Source organism: Mustela erminea, chromosome 4, assembly GCF_009829155.1.
Source record: "Mustela erminea isolate mMusErm1 chromosome 4, mMusErm1.Pri, whole genome shotgun sequence".
NCBI classification, from domain to species: domain Eukaryota; kingdom Metazoa; phylum Chordata; class Mammalia; order Carnivora; family Mustelidae; genus Mustela; species Mustela erminea.
In genome coordinates this window covers 81,955,497-81,974,715 of record NC_045617.1, presented here as the reverse complement: position 1 = coordinate 81,974,715, position 19,219 = coordinate 81,955,497, and the positions used below count along the sequence as shown (strand labels likewise).

Below are 19,219 nucleotides of genomic sequence, written 5' to 3'. Positions count from 1 at the left end.
GTTTTTAGTGCCTTTGCTTGTTCAAAGGGAAAGTCAGCCCTAAACTATATAGAATTCAAATATAGAAATTTAATTTTTTTTCTCTGATTCGAAGCACAGGACCTAAGCAAACTTCTTACCTAAACTTTAAGGCTAAATTAGCTTCCCAGTAGGTACGTACACATCAGAGGCTCTCTTTGGGGAAGGTAATTGTGCACCCTCATGCTTGTATCCCTTCATCTTTTCTAACCGCAGATCACAGACTACCTTGAAAATAGTTGTTTGTATTCCAATCTGATCTTTCTTCGGTTGTGAGCAATTAGGGGGCAGGGCCCAATCTTACTTCTTTGAGTAACTCTATAGTTCTGGCACAGATTTCTGTCGCAGTGGGCACTCAGTAAGTGCTTCTGAGCAAGTGAATGAATCTGAATTAATATGGGGTAGAATAATCCATTGTGTGCTGCACTCAGATTTCTTCAGCGTAAATTTTTAAAGGGGCATAGCATGGAACAGAAGTTGGGGCACTGGTCTGGGTCAGATTGCTTGGGTTTGAATCCTTTACCCTGGCTTTCTGTAACCCTCCATACCCCATCTATCAAAAGAGAGATTATGATAGTATTGACTGCACAGAGAGGTCTGATGAGATCTGTCGTAAGCACTTGATCCATAGTTAGTATTCAGTTAACATTAGCTAATATAACTACAGTTGTTATTTGATTGTTTTGGATGCTAGAAGGTCACGGGGCCCTGTTTGAACCTGGCAAGCACTGGTTTGTTACACTCTGTTGTGCCTTGGTCACGTGTCTGAATTCAGTCTCTTCTTGTTTGCATTGAAAAAGAAAGAAGTATCTTTCAAAACATAGCTTTCCCTTGCTCTTTCATTAAAACAATACTAGCATATGTCCCGATAAAACTGTAACAGAAACATACGCACACACAGAGGAGACTAGCGTACAGGTGGTTGTCCTCCAGGGGTACCCGTCTCTGGGCTCAGCTGCTTCATTTGCTGAGGCCCCAAGATACTCCTCAAGTCGCCAGACCTATTTTCACAATGAATGTGGCCCATTTCTAAGTTAGAGGTCTCCTAATGCTTAAAATCTATCATGTCCCCTCTTGTATGATTCAGTCACTGCCTGGCACATCATTTGACGGTCTTTCCATCCCAAATGTGTCTAAGACACCCCGAGGGGTTTTTCATCTGGCACGGAGATGCAGTGAATCCTGGGAGAGAGGAAAGGTAGGGTGGGGGTGTGCCTACGCTCACCTCTGTGGAATCCTCTGGATTTCCCCTGTGGGGAGGATGAGAACCACCTGGGAGGTCTTTTCCCTTTTGCCCCATACAGTGTAGACAAAGCGACTACCGCAGTCATCTGCTTTCTTGTCGCCATTGATTTCTGAGAAACTCTGGGTAAAGAGGTGCCTCCAGATGGAGATGGGAAAATACCCTCGTTGCTTTTACTGCTGTTGCCTAAAAAAGAGTTTCAGCTTTTTTCCGCTATTGTTATCGCTGTTTCACGGGAAAGGAAACCTAGGTGTAAAAAGTTGAAGAGGACAGAGCAAGTAGCCGAACTAAGATTTGAATTCAGTTGGCTTTAGAGTCTGTTATTTTAACCACCACGCTACCTACAAATTTGTCAAAAAAGAACACCTTTTAAAGCCTCTTGTGGTCCCTACCCAGATAAATTAATTTTCTGTACCCAAATCCAAGAGGAAAAAGGCAAAGTCAGCCAAATCTCAGACAGATTGAGGATTTTCTTCTCAAAAGACCAAGATATTAAAATCCTTCCTTTTTAAAAATTCACTTTGTGGTATGACTTCGTGCTGTGTGAGCTGCGTCTTTTCAAGGATTATATGAAGTTTTTGGGAAATGAACATCATAGGGACTTTCAGAAATTGAAGTCACTTGTTGTTTGGCCCACGTTTTCCATAGGAGGCAGTTGGAAAATGAGAACCTGAGGCGGCTCTTCTGAATGTATGCGATCTGGACTCCTGGGCTGGGCAAGCCAACAGTGTGCCATGGTCCGTCCCCTGCAGTTACTGTTCCTAGACGCTCCTCCAGGCTCCTCAGAAGGTGCTGCTCAGAAAGCCAGTGGGGGCAAAACCAATTTCTTATGTTGATTTCACTAAAGCTCTAAGGACAAGCTTAGAACGCGTTTGATTTCTGCCTTTGTGCTTCATAACTAAGAATGGCACAGACTTCTCTCGATCCTTGTGAAATGAATAGGATGCATTATTGAGATAGTCACAGATAAGGATACAGCACTCATAATGATAGTCAATCCTTCTCTTCCACTTTCCACTTCTCCTAATGCCCCTTGGACTTGAGGCACTGTTAGGACTCGTATACCTCCCATATTTATATCTGAAGTCATTTCTGCATGCATAATATAGTCAGTATTTAGACTCCTATTCCTTTTGTTTTTCTCTCTGCCAACAAAAGCAAGCCCTATGAAACACTCCAAATTATATTGTTTAGAGTAGCAAATTATCTTTAAAACATCATACTTCAGGGCCTCCCATCTTCTTTTAAGCATGTATTTTTTAAAAAGAAGGTATATCACACTCAAAAAATTTGAGTAAGCATAGATGTCTTGTGATATAGTGGTTGCCATGGTAATTAATCACCTCCCAAAAAGAATAGTGGAGAATATAAATCCATGTAAATTACCCAGAACACTAGTTAGAACAGTCCCCGGGGCACCTCAGTTTATGAGGAATTTCAGGAAAAAAAAAAAAAAAGGATGTTTTCCTCTTTTTTTCTTTCATGGAAAGAGGGCTAGAGAAAGCTGCTTTTGTGCTCTGATGATCCGGCCCTCTCCCTTCCCATTGGAGAGTGCCAGAAGGTTACAGAGCAGGGAGGCAGTCACTCTAGCTGACAGAGAGGGCTCTTGTGATAACAAATTGCAAAATACACTTGGGCATGGCAGGGTCCGTGACTTTATGAATATCCTGCATTCAGATTCTGAATCGCCTATGCACTTTCTAGGACCTCGTGGGAACTCAGAGCTCAGTGCTCACTCCTTTGGCTCGTGTTCTTCTGCTTGCCTTGACCTAGGTCTTCTTTCAGATCGAAGTGGAATTTGCCACTGACTTCTATTCAATATGAATAACGGGGGGGAGATTATTTTAAATTGTTGAGTGGGGGTCTTCTGAGACAGAGCAGGGCATTGTGGAGGAACATTCATGAACTCCAGAAAAAGGGCTCAAAAGAGGGTGAGCTGCTAGAGGGTGATTTCCAAAATTTCAACTATGTAGAGCATTGCCAGTTGCACATAAGATAGGGTTGGTCTTTTGGCCTGCTCCTCCTAGGTCAGAAACTGTAGCTTCCAATCCTTTTAAAGACAGCTTGTCCTTCAGAAGCGTGGTGCAGTTTGGTGTGGCTGGTGGATAGAGCTATTCCTGACGGAAAGGATTTCTTGTAGAAAGGCTGATGGGAACAAGTGAATATGGTGGAGGTAGTTTTAGCTAAGATGATTCAAAGAATTATATTAAGAAGATATTCTGTGACAATATTGGGAAGAGAAATTTTGATTAAAGAATATCTGATATTTATTAAAGGTACATTTTAAACATAGATTAACAGTCACAAAAAGAAGTCTCACTATTTCATATGCAGGTTCACTTCACTTTATGGAAGGTAGTTTTAAAAGTCACTTATGGGGCTCCTGGCTATCTCAGTTGGTAGAGCATGTGACTCTTGATCTCGGGGTTTTGAGTTTGAGCCCCATGTTGGGCATGGAACCTACTTTAAAAAAAAAAAAGATGATTTATAAAGCAAATTTTAGTCTCAGTTAATGCAAAGTCATCTTTGGTAGAATTTGTTTCCTAGTTATGAAAGTTATAATTTATTATTTTGGGATGATATTTGGTTAGGATAGAAATATTAAACACAAGAGTAAAATAGAGCATTATATTTAATGGTTTCATTTAAACGAAAACAGTTCTTTTCTGATTTTGTTGTATGAAACAAATTTCAGGATATGAAACTTTTTCACGATTGACTCAGCAATAAGATACAGAGTTCAGTGTCACAGTGTAGCCCTGTAGAGCCTGTTGGCACAGAATTCACTTAGCCCCTCTCATATAATTTGTACACAAATTCTACTCCAAGGAAACCTACCACTCTATCCCACTGAATGGGTTTTGCTTTCTGCCAAATAGTAGAGCTTATTTTTTACCTCCTTTTTGTACTCCTTGCTTTAAATAAGTTTGAAAATAAGGAGAGGATTCTATTTTTTTTTTCCAGTATTTTAGTCAATACTGGGACTTCTAGCTGTGAGATATAGTAAGACAGAATATCACAACTGAAGCCATAGAAAGGGAGGAAATTCAAGATCAGTTGCAGTAATTGTAGATTTTGTGTCATCTGTGTGAATACTTATGTCTTATAGGAAAGATTTATCCTCTCAGCTTAATAATGTCCAAGTAGACGATTTAAACATACACCACTGCGGAGCTGGCCAGGCCATTGTGACCTTTTCCTCACTTCTCAAAATTTTCTACTAACCATGTTACCAGTGGATATACCGTGATCGAGTTACAGGAACCAACAATTTATGAGCATCTACCAAGTGCTGGGTACTGTGCTTCTCCTTTGCTCTGTACACCAGCCTTCTGCAGATTATCCATGACCAGATAAGGAAACTGGGGTTCAGAGACGTTATGTAAGTTGTTCGAGCTCATGTGGACAGTACCACAGTTGATATTCGAACCAAGGTCTGTCTTATTACAAAACCCAGGTTTTATGCTCAAATTTATTTTCCATAAGAACTTTGAAGATATTGTTCCATTTTCTTTTAGCATCTAGTGTTGCCCTAAAGAATTCTGAAGTTAAAATGAGTCTTGTTCCTTTGCAGGAAACCTGGTTTTCTCTCTGGAAGTTTTTACGAACCTCTCTTTATCTTTGATATTGAAATTTTACCCCATTGTGTCCACCTGTGGATTCTAAAATTCCTTCTGCTGAGCATGTTCCAGGCTGTGGCAATTTGAAGACATGTTTTTCTTTGAGAAATGTTTTCTGTACTCTGTCTTCTTTAGTCTTGAAACTGATACTAGGTAGATGTTAGAACTTTTATACTTCTCTCTAATCCTAAACTTTTCTCACCAACTTTGCATTGTGTTTTGGTTCCTCTGCAGTGTCTGTGGGTGCATTTTTGGCTTGATCAAACTTACTAATTTATTCTAAAGCTAGCATCCATTTTGCTATTCAGTGTACTTATTGATTTTTAATTTCTACGATCCTACATTTTTTTTTGCCAAGAATCTTAGATTATTTCTTATACAGTGTAATATTATTCTTGAGTGCAATAGCCTATCTTACTCACATGAGGATATCTACTATACAGTCTGTTTTCATTATTCACAGTAATTATGCTCTATAAAGTCACCATACATTAGTAAATTACCAAATACTGAATTAGTAAATATTGGACCATTGTTCCTAGGGCAAATACAGGATTAAGTGCCTGTGAGTTTCTGGTCATATTTTCATTAACTAATCAATAAATAACTTTCTTTTTTGTATGTTTTTGTTGAAGACACCTTATTTAATATGTATTATTGACTCATAAACATCGAACTTACAACCAATAGCACTATAACTCATGCCTTAATGAAGTTATTGAATACATGTATTTTCTCTGTAAAGCACGTCACAGCTTTCCAGTGCTTAGAAACTCTAGACAGGATTTCAGTGCTGCGCTTGGGGGCCATCTTACCCAGAGAAATCACCAACAAAAAGCACAAAAATGTGAAAAACATGACACTCAATACACCACAAAAAAGACACTTGTTCACAGTATGAGAGAAGGCAGATTTGCCTTGTTTTCACCTAGCTGGAATATGCACATTGGGTGATTCAAAAATTTCACCACCCTATGTATGTCTGTCATTGACTTTGAAAGGGCCACCAGAATTGATTTGGGATTATAAATAGATTTTATCAAATAGGCAGATTCAGAGATAAGGGGATCCACAAGTGGGAGGATCAGCTATACTTTTTTCAAAGTCACCTTCTTCTTGTTCTATTAGGTTGTTTCTTTCTTTCTTTCTTTTTTTTTTTTTAAAGATTTTATTTATTTATTTGACAGAGACCACAAGTAGGCAGAAAGGCAGGCAGAGAGAGAGGAGGAAGCAGGCTCCCTGCTGAGCAGAGAGCCCAATGTGGCGCTCGATTCCAGGACCCTGGGATCATGACCTGAGCAGAAGGCAGAGGCTTTAACCCACTGAGCCACCCAGACGCCCCGAGGTTGTTTCTTTAAATGTTTGTGGTTTTCTTTATTCAGTTTGGGGCTTCTCATGGGGTTGGTTTTCCTAAAACATTTGGAAATTCTTGTGTGAGTTCATTTTTATATTTGAGATCCCTTTCTTACTTATCTGTAAATAATGTTTCTGTTTACCAGAATCTGCCTCCTTCGTTGGAGAGAGAGAGCTGGGATATGTTGCTGGGCATGGTGTTTAAATGTTACTCATCTGAGTATGGACAGTCCATATTCTTTATGGGCAATGGCAATCCAGGTCCTTCTCCAGTCTTCTCTCCTCACAGGCCCAGGGGTGAATACTGCTGCTGCTGCTGGTGCTGGTGTTGGCAGGGAGCGGGGAGTCATGAAAGGTGGGAGAGTGGGATACGCTGAAACATAGACCAGCCTGTTACTGAGGCACATTTCTCAGGATTCCTTCCTGCTCCCTTGTCTGTCATCTCTGAGTTTTGGGTGTCCCAGAGTTGCTCTCACCTTTGCAGCAGATTTTTCCTCCATGTCATCTGGATTGTGGTTTTTCTAATCAGTAAGATTGTCAGTGTTTTATTTCTGGAAATCCTCAGAATTTCTGTCCATCAATTCTACTCTTCTCATTTTCCAGCACTGTTGTGAATTTATTCTTTTTTAAAAACAGATTTTTTGGTATTTTTAGGAAATTGAGGTGGGAGTAGATAGGCATAAAGGCTTAGTCTGTCATTTTGATCTAAATCCATACTACTTTAATTGGAAAAAAATAAGTTATTTTTAAAAGAAAATTTGTGTTTTTCATATGTTTCAGATGAAAATGGTTCATTCTGGATTTCAAGACACAATTGTATGGAATTCTTTTTTGATAGTTTATATGGGGGTCTTTAAGAACATATCAGTAGATTCTAATTGTTACTATTGTCTTTGTTATTGCATGGATTATTTTTATCTTCATAATTATTGAAAGATACTTCACTAATAACATTTTTATATGAGGACCTTCTGTACTCTCATATAGCTGTATCATAACAGTAATGTCAAGCACCTTATGGTTCATTATCTCATTTAGTTTTCACAAAGGTCTTAGGAGGTAGAGGTTGTCATTTCATTTTTGAGGATGAGGAAGCAGGTTCACTGACATGAATTTCCCGGTGGGTCCCAAATATGTAGTGGAACTGCACCTGACCTGTTAGCTTTCTGGCTCTAAGCTCACCAAATCATCACTGTCTTATGGGAGATTGGCACTTGTTCTGCAATGCTAATTATTAGCTCACAGTGTATGTGCTCATGCACATAAAAATCAGGAAGGTATGTAATGCATTATGAAAAATTGGATCTATGTTGGAGGAATTGTGTGGTAAACATTTAGACATATGCTGAAGCCTTTTGTTATTGGATTCTTCTTCATGTTAGAATAAATAACTTAAAAAGTGCATTTTTCTAAAAACAAATTAATAGTCAAGTTAGTGTCATTATTGACCATTAAAAAATTCTTTTCCAATTTTTAAAAAGGATTTTATTTATTTATTTGACAGAGAGAGAGGGAGAGAGGGCATAAGTGCGGAGAGCGGCAGAGGGAGAGGGAGAAGCAGACTCCCTGCTGAGCAGGGAACCCTATGCAGGGAACCCTATGCCAGGCTCGATCCCAGAGTCCTGGGATCATGATCTGAGCCGAAGGTAGACACTTAACCACCTGAGGCACCCAGGTGCCCCATTTCCAATTTAAGGCACAACAATGAACCATTATTTAAGGAAAATAATTCTGCTTTCCCCAGGCTTTTTCATTTGAATAAACAGAAAATAAGTCAAGAAATGCTGTACATAGCCTCTAGCTCAGTACAGCTCAGAAATTCTTCTGACATCTGTATTGCAAAAACTTAGGTGCATTACCTAAGTTTAAGTGGGAAAAGTCCTGTGGCTTTCATCTATAGAGATCGTGAGTACGTCGGGTAAAAGCAAAAAGGTCCCAGTTTCTAACTTCTCCATTTTGAGCTGTTTAAACTGAGAGTGTACTCAAATTTAGGAATGTTCCCTGAGAACATGGCTTGAACAGGGTCTCATGCTACAGCCTTTCCTCTCCTTCCCCTCCAGTTTTTGATGGACCTGATTGGAAGAGAAGAGTTAGATCTCACATGCATGCTTTGGAGACATAAATTCCTCTCTGTGGGTCACTGAACCATTCTTAAAGACTAGTCTGATTATCTATCACGTAAAGAGACATAAAAATGATACAAACCTATAGAAATCAAGCCTTGGGCAATAGGCCTAAAACCAAACCTGTGTTCCATGACTCCCTTAATCTCTTTACTCTCCCCATCTTTTTTGTGTGTGTGTGAAGTTAGGGAGGGGGTGATTTGTTGAAATTCAAAGGTTTATATCTCTGCCAAATAGTAGCTACTAATCTGTTAGTCTAAGTCATCTGAGAAACATTCCACAGAAATAAATCTCACTGAAGTTAAGTTGGATAAGTTTGTTTCACAGGACCAGGAAAAATGTCAACTCTCATGATTTTCCTGACTACTGTTACATTACATCATGTTTACATTAATAACTAACCCCACTGTTCTAAATCTCAGCATGTTCCAACAGAAATTCCAGGCTCTTCCAGTAAACCCTGGAGAGGTCCCTCCCATGCCTCATCAGTGGTCAGGACTCCCCTGCCGGCCTCCTTGTCCATTCTGCAGGAAGCAGCCCGCCCCCCTCCTCAGTCCCTGCTCCCCCGACTGGCATTCGCCAGCTGGGGGAGCAGATTCCTGCTGAGTCATTTAGGCTTCTGACAAGCTTCAGCTCACTCCCATAACTTGTCCAACTCTTGAAGAGTGGGAGGGAAGATGTTTCTTCCTCTTGAAGGTCCCAGAACAAGGGTTCTTGCATCCAAACTGTGGCTGAGTTTAGTGCAGTGGCTTTGCCAGATCACGTGTAAATTCTTTTCTAGTCTGGGATTTGTATATATCACCAGGTAGCTTTGTCTGAACGGATCTAAGTACCAACTTACTGAGTGCTGCAGTCATACTTGCCACTCTTCCCAACCTTCAGACCCTTTGGCTTCCTATATTAGATGACTTTGGCCCTTACTATGGGTTTTCTTCAGTGGAAAGTCCCCACTGTCCTCTCTGTACCCTTGCATCCATTCCTCTTTCACTTCCAAATTTCTGCCAGATGTACCTGTGTAGGCCTGCGCTCTAAGTGGAGACATGATTCACGTGTGTCCTACCCCATGGCCCCCAAGGCCCCCAGCCCTGATGTAAATCAGTGGATGCAGGTATTTTGAGAACAAGTGTCACTTAGCTCTACTTTCTAGACAGATCTGAGTCTCACTGCAGCCCAGCCAAGTGCCACATGTAATTTCTGCATTTATATCTTTTCCCCACAAGCTCTTCCTCATGTAGTTTTATATTTAAACAGCACATTACAGTGTGCTAAGATTCTGTGGGCATTGTGGACTTTGAGCTTCTGCAATGATGAGTGTTGCTTCTACGGAAGAGTATTGCTTCGTGGGGGCTGAAGGGTCCACAGCCCATGGTCCAAGCCCAGCATGAAAGGGAGAATGAGCTAAGAGGAACGAGCATGTACCATCCCAGGGGTCTTCAAGCCTGGTCAGGGCCACACAGTGGGTGCTCTTTTAAGTCAGCCTTTCCCCTGCTCTCTGCTGATTACAGAGCCCCTCTGGTAATTAGCCATGGCAGTTTAACCAAGTATGTTGGTGGGCATTGGCATGGAGGAAGTATACAGGGAAATCAGTCTTCATTTGAAAATGAGCACAGTAGGGGGAGAGAAATACATAAGGGTAAATAGCTGTTTCCTAGGCTCATTGCTTTTGATCTCTTATAAATCGATTTGCTGAATATCCAGAGAGACAAAAAAGTAATACAGCCTTTATTAACCATCAGGAGAAGCACTAGGCCCTTTCTGTTGATGTGTTGGGGGAGGATGGAGTTTTCTTTTATCTCTCAGGGTCATCTGGGACATTTCATCTGTACTAAGACTGTCTTTATTTATTGCCTTTGTGTTTTTTTTTTAGATTATGTCTCGGCATCTGAAACTCTTCTTAGAAATACAATAATGGCATCTTGCATTTGTACCCGTGTGGTGCTCACTGACCTGAAGGCAAGGCGTCACATTTAAGCCCTCGTCACAATTTCCTTCCTTCAATATTTTAAGACCTGGTAGCACGTTTGGTTTTGAGAACCTAGACATATCTCTCTGATTTATAAATTTCATATTTAAAGAAAGTGTTTCTGAAAGCGAAACAAAAGCTCCAGTACCTCTTGAGAAAATCGGTACTTAGAATCAATTATTTTTAGGTTTTCATGCTTCAAATGAGAAAACACATTGGAAAGACTTTCAGCTATTTTAAAACGTATAGAAGCAAATCAGTCTTACCACATTGTTTACATTCAAGGTAAAGACCTAACCGTTTCATTCTTCTGTTTCTATGATCAAGGCAAGAAGGTTTATAGAATAGGGGTAACATCCTTGAGGAAACCCTTAAATCAAAGTAAGTCATTAACAATAGCAAAACCAATAACAACTACTATAGTAATGACTTTTCAAGTAAACCAAGAACATAGGAAGTCAAGGGCAGCTCATGTGGTTGTGAAACGCCTACTTACCTTTATGCCAGCGACTGTCATTCTTTTCTTTCATACAGTAGTCTGTTTACCTTTGGAAATTATTGATTCTGTCACCAATAATACAACAGATTAGCCTTTAATTCAGAAACAAACTTATTCCGTGGAGTGAAGTGATTAAATACCACTGAAGATTTGAGCCTGTCTTTAAGCGACCATATATATTTTACCCCTTTCTTGTTTATCTGAGGCTTTTCTGAATAAAACAGCCTTTTTAAAAAAATAAACAGCCTTTTAAAAAAAATGGGGATCCTCCATTCGTATCTGGAAAAAGCTCATAAAATTAACATGACTCAGTAGTTATTATTGCTCCCCTCCCCCAGAAGTTATTTAGCAGATTTTCATACTCATCATCATATCATCATTTGCATAATAGTTATCTTACGTTTGAATACCTACTGTGTGCCAGGCACACCTCTTTCTCAAGATCATACACATTATCATCATGGAGGAGAATAAAATGGCATAAGTGCCAATATGCATGTGTTACATAATAATTATCACTTAATCCTGTCAACAGCACTTTGAAGCATCATTTCTTTTTGCAGACGTTGGTCCTTGCCAAAGTGCCTGACTCATTTAGGATTACATGAGTGCTGTGAACTCAAGTCTCGCTGACAGCAAAGCCCTTGCTCTCATTATGGGATTTGGACCTAGTTCTATTGTTGTTACAGAATATGAATATATAATATGAATTATGTAAACACTATGAGCTTAAATATTATAAATATCCAGGAAAAAGGAAGAGGGAGCACAGTTTTGTGTATTTGTAGTCAAGAGATCAAAACCAACTGAATACAGAATGTTTTGATCCTGAGTATGTTCGTGACTTCATGTTTGTGAATTTAAATTTTTGATAACACTGATCAGTTTTAGTCTTTTCTAACCAACTGAGCCACCCAGGCGTCCCAGTTTTAGTCTTTTCTAGAAGCAACCTGCGTTCTACGCAGAACAGCCCATTCCATTTTTTTAGCCTATTTTTATTTTACTAAAATTAATTTAATTGTATCACTTATATTTTGTATAATTTTTAAGACAATGACAATATATTGTTCAGCCTTCTGACACATATTAACATGTCCGTGATTACAGCCTCTGTCATTGAAGTTGTCCTTTTGTGAAGTCCGAACTTCTTATTCTAATATTGGCATGACTGAAATTTTGCCAGGAAGGTTTAATTCTTCCCTTAATGATCTGCCATCGCCAGTTTTTTGTCAGTTGCGTCTTCTAAATCTGATTTTCCAAGATCAGTTTAGTAGTTATGATTATCACAAAAGACATGTGTGGGTTTAGTTATTGTACATTTTCTTTTATGTTAGTTATTTTTACCAATAATGCATTCATTTAGAAACAAACAAAAACCTAATAGTTTTCATTTCTTTCTTAGTCCATGAGAAAATTATGATCAGTTTCCGTTATTCCACAATTCATCTTTTGTCAAAATACCATGCCAGTCTCAAATTCTTTGAATTCTCATGTAATCAAGTCAAGTGCCTCTGAGACAACTTCTCTGTCAAATGAACTGATCTTTTTTTTTTTTTAAGATCTTATTTATTTATTTGTCAGAGAGAGAGAGTGAGCGCGCACAAGCAGGCAGAGTGGCAGGCAGAGGCGGAGAGAGAAGCAGGCTCCCTGATGCGGGACTTGATCCCAGGACCCTGGGATCATGACCTGAGCCGAAGGCAGCCGCTTAACTGACTGAGTCACCCAGGCGTCCCAAATGTACTGATCTTGTTGTTGATCCATTTCAATCGAGTCTTACAGATATTGCTAATGGATTTCTAAAATACATGAAGCTTTATTTCAAATACCATTGGACTTTGATATCTATATCTGTAACCAGATTTTTCAGTAGATAATTATAGCTGATTGATATCTCATGTTGGGACTAGATCTGTGGAGGTAACCGAAAACACATTTTTTGAACCAATTTAAAAGTAGTTTTATGTTGTACAGTGAAACCAATATAATGTTCTATGTCGATTATGTCTCAGTAAAAAAAAGTGGTTGTAGTTTTTCTAAATTACTAATTTGCTAAGGTCTCCAGTGAAGCCCTAGCTTATAAATTGGAATCTAGGCAAATGACACAATTATCTCCTCTGCATGAGCAAAATACATGTTATCAGATGTGCTGTTAACACTCCCTGCTCTAACTTTCCCTGGATTAAAAAAAAAGAAACTGAGAAACCTAATGTCAAGGAAAATTGAACAGATTGAATTAATGCCACTTGTTAAGACTGTGGACATTGATGTCAGTGTGAAATTCTGTGTAAAGTTCATTATGGGTTTAAGCATACATCAGTGGTACATCAGAGATAATTGAAATCATCTTATAATGGAAATTACCTAAATCCTTGCCAAAAGAGTTGGCTCTATTTTAAATGTCGCATCAAGGAGAAATCTCTTTATTCCATTGTTGCCATGAACTTGAAGACTAGTAGCCTGACCAAATAAAAGCTTCCCATATTTGTAGTATCTGAACATGTTCTTGAACCTCAGTTTGTGTCAGATCATTGGTTTTACTGGTCCTGGAAGTCCCTTTGGCTTTACATCCCTTTTCATCAATATGTCTGCCTTTAGCTATTTTCCTTTCTCCTCCCTCTCATGCGGTCTGCTGCGTGCAAATGTGAAATGAAGATGGTGTCTCCGACTTTATAAGCATCAGTCATGGAAGCATTAACTCCACAAAAATGCCTCTGTGAGATGGTTCTTCACCATCCGCAGATCCAGTCTCTTCATGGAGATGTGAAGTCCAGCTTTGCAGGTGCAAGAAATGCACCCAAAAATGGATGCTTTCATTGTTGCTTATTTTTCCAAAGGAGAATAAATGGCCATCATAAGATAATTTTCTGCAATTATATTTGATAGTCTGTTGTTCTGTATTTGTGCTTGTTATTCAAAAACAAAACATGAGCAATTATGGAGAATTATTTCTATGATTGAACTTCATCCAGCTCTCCTTTTGTTATTACTTTGCTTACTATGTGCTATCTGTACACATTATTGACAGTTCAAAAGCCATTAGTAAGAAAAAGGTAAAGGATCTGGGTGAAGGAAGGAACAAATCATCTCCAAGGTCAAAATAGTAAGGCCTGATATCCCACCTCATTGCCAAACAGCATAAATTCTGTTGTGGGGCTCAGAAATCCAGAGTCACGCTGCAATTGGAAAGTGCTGTGATAGCTGAAGAGTTCAAAATGTGGTGAAAAAAAATACTGAGTAAATTTCATATACTGACAAACTATTCTTTTTTCTTTTATTTTCAGGAGAGCATTTTTAACTTTGTTTTGTGAGATCCACCTCTCCCAACATACCCACACATAAACACACACACTGTGAGAATATAGGCTGAATGTAAGCACATGATAAGTATTTGTTGATTTGTTTTGACTTACTTTACTGCCATCTTTATGGATGCATCTGTTCCAGGGAGAGAACGCCTGCATACAAACAAGGCGCATTTAACTAAACTTTACAGGATTCCGGTTTTAAAGAGTAATTTGTAAGCAGTTTTTGAGATGTGATTCTTATTTCTGTATGAAACCATTCTTCCTCTTCGTTTCAGTTATGCTGTCGAATCTGAGTGCTCTTACTCTGAGACTCCTCAATGGTCTGGATTCTTGCAAAAAATGTGGCTGGATCTGGCTTTGACAAAATAAAGCAGATTTGGGGGTTTGGAGGCAGAGCTGGGAAATCCCTTCTTGGCAGGGCATTTGCAAAAGCTGCCAGGGTCCTGAGGGCCAGTGCTATTACCCTCCCCAGGTTATCTGGCATTTGGCCGGTCTCTCCTTAATGGTGTCCCTCTCCATCAGACTATGCTACCTCTTCTCCTTATGTCACGTATAGACAGGGTTGGTCCTATTTGGAAAGGTCTGCTACCACAGAGGCTGTGTTTTACATTGGAGGTTTTTTTTGTTTTGTTTTGTTTTGTTTTTTCCATGTATAGTCACAGATTTACCACTGTTTATTTAGTACTTGCTATACACATTATATCACTTAATCTTCATAACATTCTGTGAGGTAAGCAGTATCTATTACCCCATTTTATGAGGTAGACTTATTTATGAGGAGATGTGGGGAGACTTATTTGGGAAAACTTCTCATTTTATACACACACACACACACACACACGTATTCATGCACATACACAGTTTAAAATACTGCTTTTCTGAAAAATAAGAGCTAATTGCTAATGATAACTATTTTAAGAGGTACTGCAGGTGTTTAAGATGATTGATTCTTAACAGTTAGACGCAGCATTCTTTTCCCCATTTTCACCTACAAGTAAAGACAAGCCTCCGGTATTGCACACTTAACCGCGAGACTCTCTGCTGTCTTTTTGCCATTGATGTGGTGCTTGGTCCAGGAGCTGTATGTCTTCACAGCAGGATTGTAAAGGGAAACGCTTCTCTTCTTACAGATTTTCCCTTTTACATTATAGACATCTTTAATTTTGAAAAAGTGTAGGTTGTTCAATAGTGTGGTTCTTCAGATGGAACGTTTAGAGATAGATCTTGGAAGAGCTGAGGACAGAAACATGACAAGGAGAGAGACCAAGGTCCTAAGAGAAAATGATAGTTGCTAAAATGAAGAGTCTTTTCCATGAGTTGCAAAAAGTTCTGAAAGGAATTGCAGTTTGTGTTGTTAGTTTAGAATTAGTCTTGGTAATTTATTTATTTATTTATTTTTAAGATTTTATTTATTTATTTTACAGAGAGAAATCACAAGTAGATGGAGAGGCAGGCAGAGAGAGAGAGAGAGAGAGAGAGGGAAGCAGGCTCCCTGCTGAGCAGAGAGCCCGATGTGGGGCTCGATCCCAGGACCCTGAGATCATGACCTGAGCCGAAGGCAGCGGCTTAACCCACTGAGCCACCCAGGCGCCCCTAGTCTTAGTAATTTAGTTTAGAAAGGTCTTACTCTTGGGGCGCCTGGATGGCTCAGTGGGTTAAAGCCTCTGCTTTTGGCTCAGGTCATGATCCCAGGGTCCTGGGATCAAGCCCCACTCAGGCTCTCTGCTTGGCAGGGAGCCTGCTTCCCTCCCCACCCCCACCTCTGCCTGCCTCTCTGCCTGCTTGGGATCTCTGCTGTCAAATAAATAAATAAAATCTAAAAAAAAAAAAAAGAAAGAAAGAAAGAAAAGAAAAGAAAGAAAGATCTTATTCTTTCTTGTGCTCCATTATTCTGACTAGATTTTTCTGGAGAATTAAAAAAAAAAAAAGAAAGAAAGAAAATGAACTGGATGGTTTCCTCAGTAACACCCGCTTCCCTCCATTCTCCTCACAACTAACTTCCAAGTCCTGACTCCTTTCCAGATCTTTTTTGGAAAAAGTTGAGTTTAAAATAGGAGGAGAAAATAATCTGAGTGGGTTGGCATCTAATCCAAAAATGGGGATTTTAAAATTAGTCTTTTATTTATTTACTTACTTATTTGTAAATTTTTACTTATTTATTTGAGAAAGTGAGCTAGGGAGCATGCAAGCAGGGTGAGGGGGAGCAGAGAGGGAGTGAGAGAGAGGGAGAGAATCTCTCAAGTAGACTTCCACACTTACTGTGGAGCTTGCCACAGGGCTCAGTCCTTTGACCCCGAGATCATGACCTGAGCTGAAACCAAGAGTTGGACACTCAACAGAATGAGCCACCCAAGCCCCCCTAAAATTATTAGTTTAATGACATGACATCATTACATAGAAAATGATGATAGTGGAAGCAATTTACATATTGCCATTCAAATATAATTCTCACAACAGCTCTAAGATGGTAGAAGGGCTAATATTGTGTTTCTTAATTCAAATATGTGTCAGCTAAAGTTTTGAGAGACTGATGCCTCTCCTTGCAGAGTTCCTAAGGGGTAGAGCTTGGATAAGTACTCAGACCACATGACATCCAGCTCTATCTTCAGTTCACCATTACTCTTCCATTTCAACCTAAGTTTTCTATTGTAAGTATGAAAGACCATATAATATATCCTCTTAAAGGTGACTGTAGCATGGGTCCTTCCAACCTTTGTGTGAACCCTTTTAAGTGATTTGTCCTAGAGGCAAAACATTAGTAGCTAAATGGGAATGTGCTTTGTGACAGAGAATTAAGGAAAATGTCCTTAGAAAAATATTGACATTTTTGTGTACTAATATTATTTAGGTTACGTGATACTGAATTTCAACCATCACAGACGTTTTTGAGCAGCTACAGAGTAGTACCATTTGTTTTTATTTTCAAAAACCTGGTCTGGAAAGTACGGAAGCTGTTTATCTACTTGGTTCATTCATTCATTTAGGTATTTATTACGTGTCTCCTCTGTGCCAAGCACATTTTTAGGTTTTGGGGCAACAGCAGTGAACAGAATAGAAATCTTCTGCTTTTAAAGAGTTTGAGAAAAGCTTAAAATGGAGGGATGATCCGAAGCATGGTTGAAATTTTAGAAAAGGTGGTCTCAGAAGAGGATTTTTGAGGAAACACCTGGCAGAGATGATGGAACAGCTATTTGGGTGTCTGGAGAAGAACTTTTCAGACAGAGAGAATAAAGTGCAAATGCTGAGGTTGTTGGTTCCTGGGCTGCTCAATAAACAGCAGGAGGCCAAGGAGGCCGGAGAGGATGGGGAAAATTGTTGGAAAAGAGGTTCTAGAGATGAAAAGAGGATCGTGGGAGGAGAGCATTGCCGATCATTGTATGAACTTTGGCTTTTATGCAGAGTGAAATGAGAGCTGTTGGGGGAGTTTTAGCAAAGGGGATATGTGATCTCATTCCTAAGAGCTCTCTTATAAAGGATCACTCTGGGTGCTGTGTTGAGAAGAGACAATTATAGGTAGCCAAGAATGGAATTAGGGAGACCATTTAAGAGGTGACATCAGGGGGCGCCTGGGTGGCTCAGTGGGTTAAGCCGCTGCCTTCGGCTCAGGTCATGATCTCAGGGTCCTGGGATCGAGTCCCGAATCGGGCTCTCTGCTCGGCAGGGAGCCTGCTTCCCTCTCTCTCTCTCTGCCTGCCTCTCCGTCTACTTGTGATTTCTCTCTGTCAGATAAATAAATAAAATCTTAAAAAAAAAAAAAAAAGAGGTGACATCAGTAGTCAGGTACAAGATGCTGGCAGGAACGTAGATGATAAAAGGTAATGGGATTCTGGATATAATTGGAAGGTAGAGCCATCGGGATTTCTGGACTGATTGGGTGTGGAGTGTGAGAAAGGGAAGGGAGTTAAAGATGGCATCAAGGCTCTTGGCACCCGAGAGACTGGGAAGGTGGAATTGCAGTCAACTATGGTAGGGAGGGTGTAGTGAGTGAGTAGGGGTGAGGCAAAGATCAGCAGTCCAGGGTTGTATTAAGAATGTTTGTTATGTATTCACGCCAATTGTTGAATGGGCATTTGGGGTATTGGAATCTGGACAAGGGAGATGTTTGACTGGGCATGTACGTTTGGGAGCCATCGCATAGTTGATATTTAAAACTGTAGGACTGGGTGGGATCTCTAAGGAAAAGAAAAGAGGACCAAGGACTGAGCCTTGGGTCACTCCTACTTTATGAGCTTCTGAGGAAGGGGGACCCAACAAAAGGAGCTAAGCAGCAGTTATTCATGAGGCATAAATAAACACTGTGTCTTGGTGGCTTTATTTGTTTCAGTATTTCTTGTAATTGTGGGATAAATGGCAGTAAAGGAATCTGAGAAAAAGTGTCCAATGATGTGGGAAAAAAACAGGAAAATGTTCATAAATGACAGGGCTTTAACCAAGACAAATCCCAACTGGGTTAAGCAGCAGAACTAAGTCTGCATAGAGGTCATAGATGAAGAAGCAGTAACACTCTTTTTTTTTTTTTTTTTTTGTCTCAACCTTTTGCTTGGGAGATGTTCCAATTCTAACTACTTTGGGTTTGATCTGGTACTGAAAGATAATATAGTTGTTAATATCCTGGAAACTAGGAAATGGTACCCACTCCTTTATATTACCTGGAAGTTGGGTCCATTGCCCTCTAAAATGCTTTCATATACTTAGAAGAATTGGTTGTATTTTTCTCTCTGATTTGATTCTCAATTATATACTTTTCTTTTGTTGTTTGAGGTTAAGAGCATGCTGGGTTCTGCTGGAGAGTCTAGCCTTGTCTTCCTACCTTATATTCCTTTATTTAACAAACATTTTTTAGAACCTATTGCAAAATCAAATTTTGTACTTGACATTGGGGATACCAGTATCACCCACATAAGCTAGCTCTCCCTCCTGGAAGAGTTCCCATTCTAGTGTGAATGGCCAGTTATACTGTAGTGTGATTTGTATTACAATGGAGATGAGTGTTGAGGAGAGATTTATTAAAGGAACTATAAGGGAGAGAGCAAGGAAATTCCTGGCAAGAGTTGAGGAGTGCTTCTTGGAAGAGGAATACTCACACTTAGACTTG

The 19,219-nt window shown here is 39.6% G+C and overlaps 1 protein-coding gene across 4 annotated transcripts in view; it reads left to right on the top strand.

Annotated features, from left to right (window-relative positions):
• The window catches only part of SLC35F1 (solute carrier family 35 member F1), a 391,058-nt gene that overhangs the window by 23,700 nt on the left and 348,139 nt on the right, over positions 1-19,219 (top strand). The window contains exon 3 of one of the 4 annotated variants that reach the window (XM_032339696.1): positions 16,671-16,772. The exons of the other annotated variants lie outside the window; for them this stretch is intronic. Within the exon in view, the coding sequence (XP_032195587.1) occupies positions 16,711-16,772 (62 nt within the window). The 5' untranslated portion in view covers positions 16,671-16,710. The remainder of the gene's footprint in view (positions 1-16,670; positions 16,773-19,219) is intronic. 4 annotated transcript variants of the gene reach the window in all.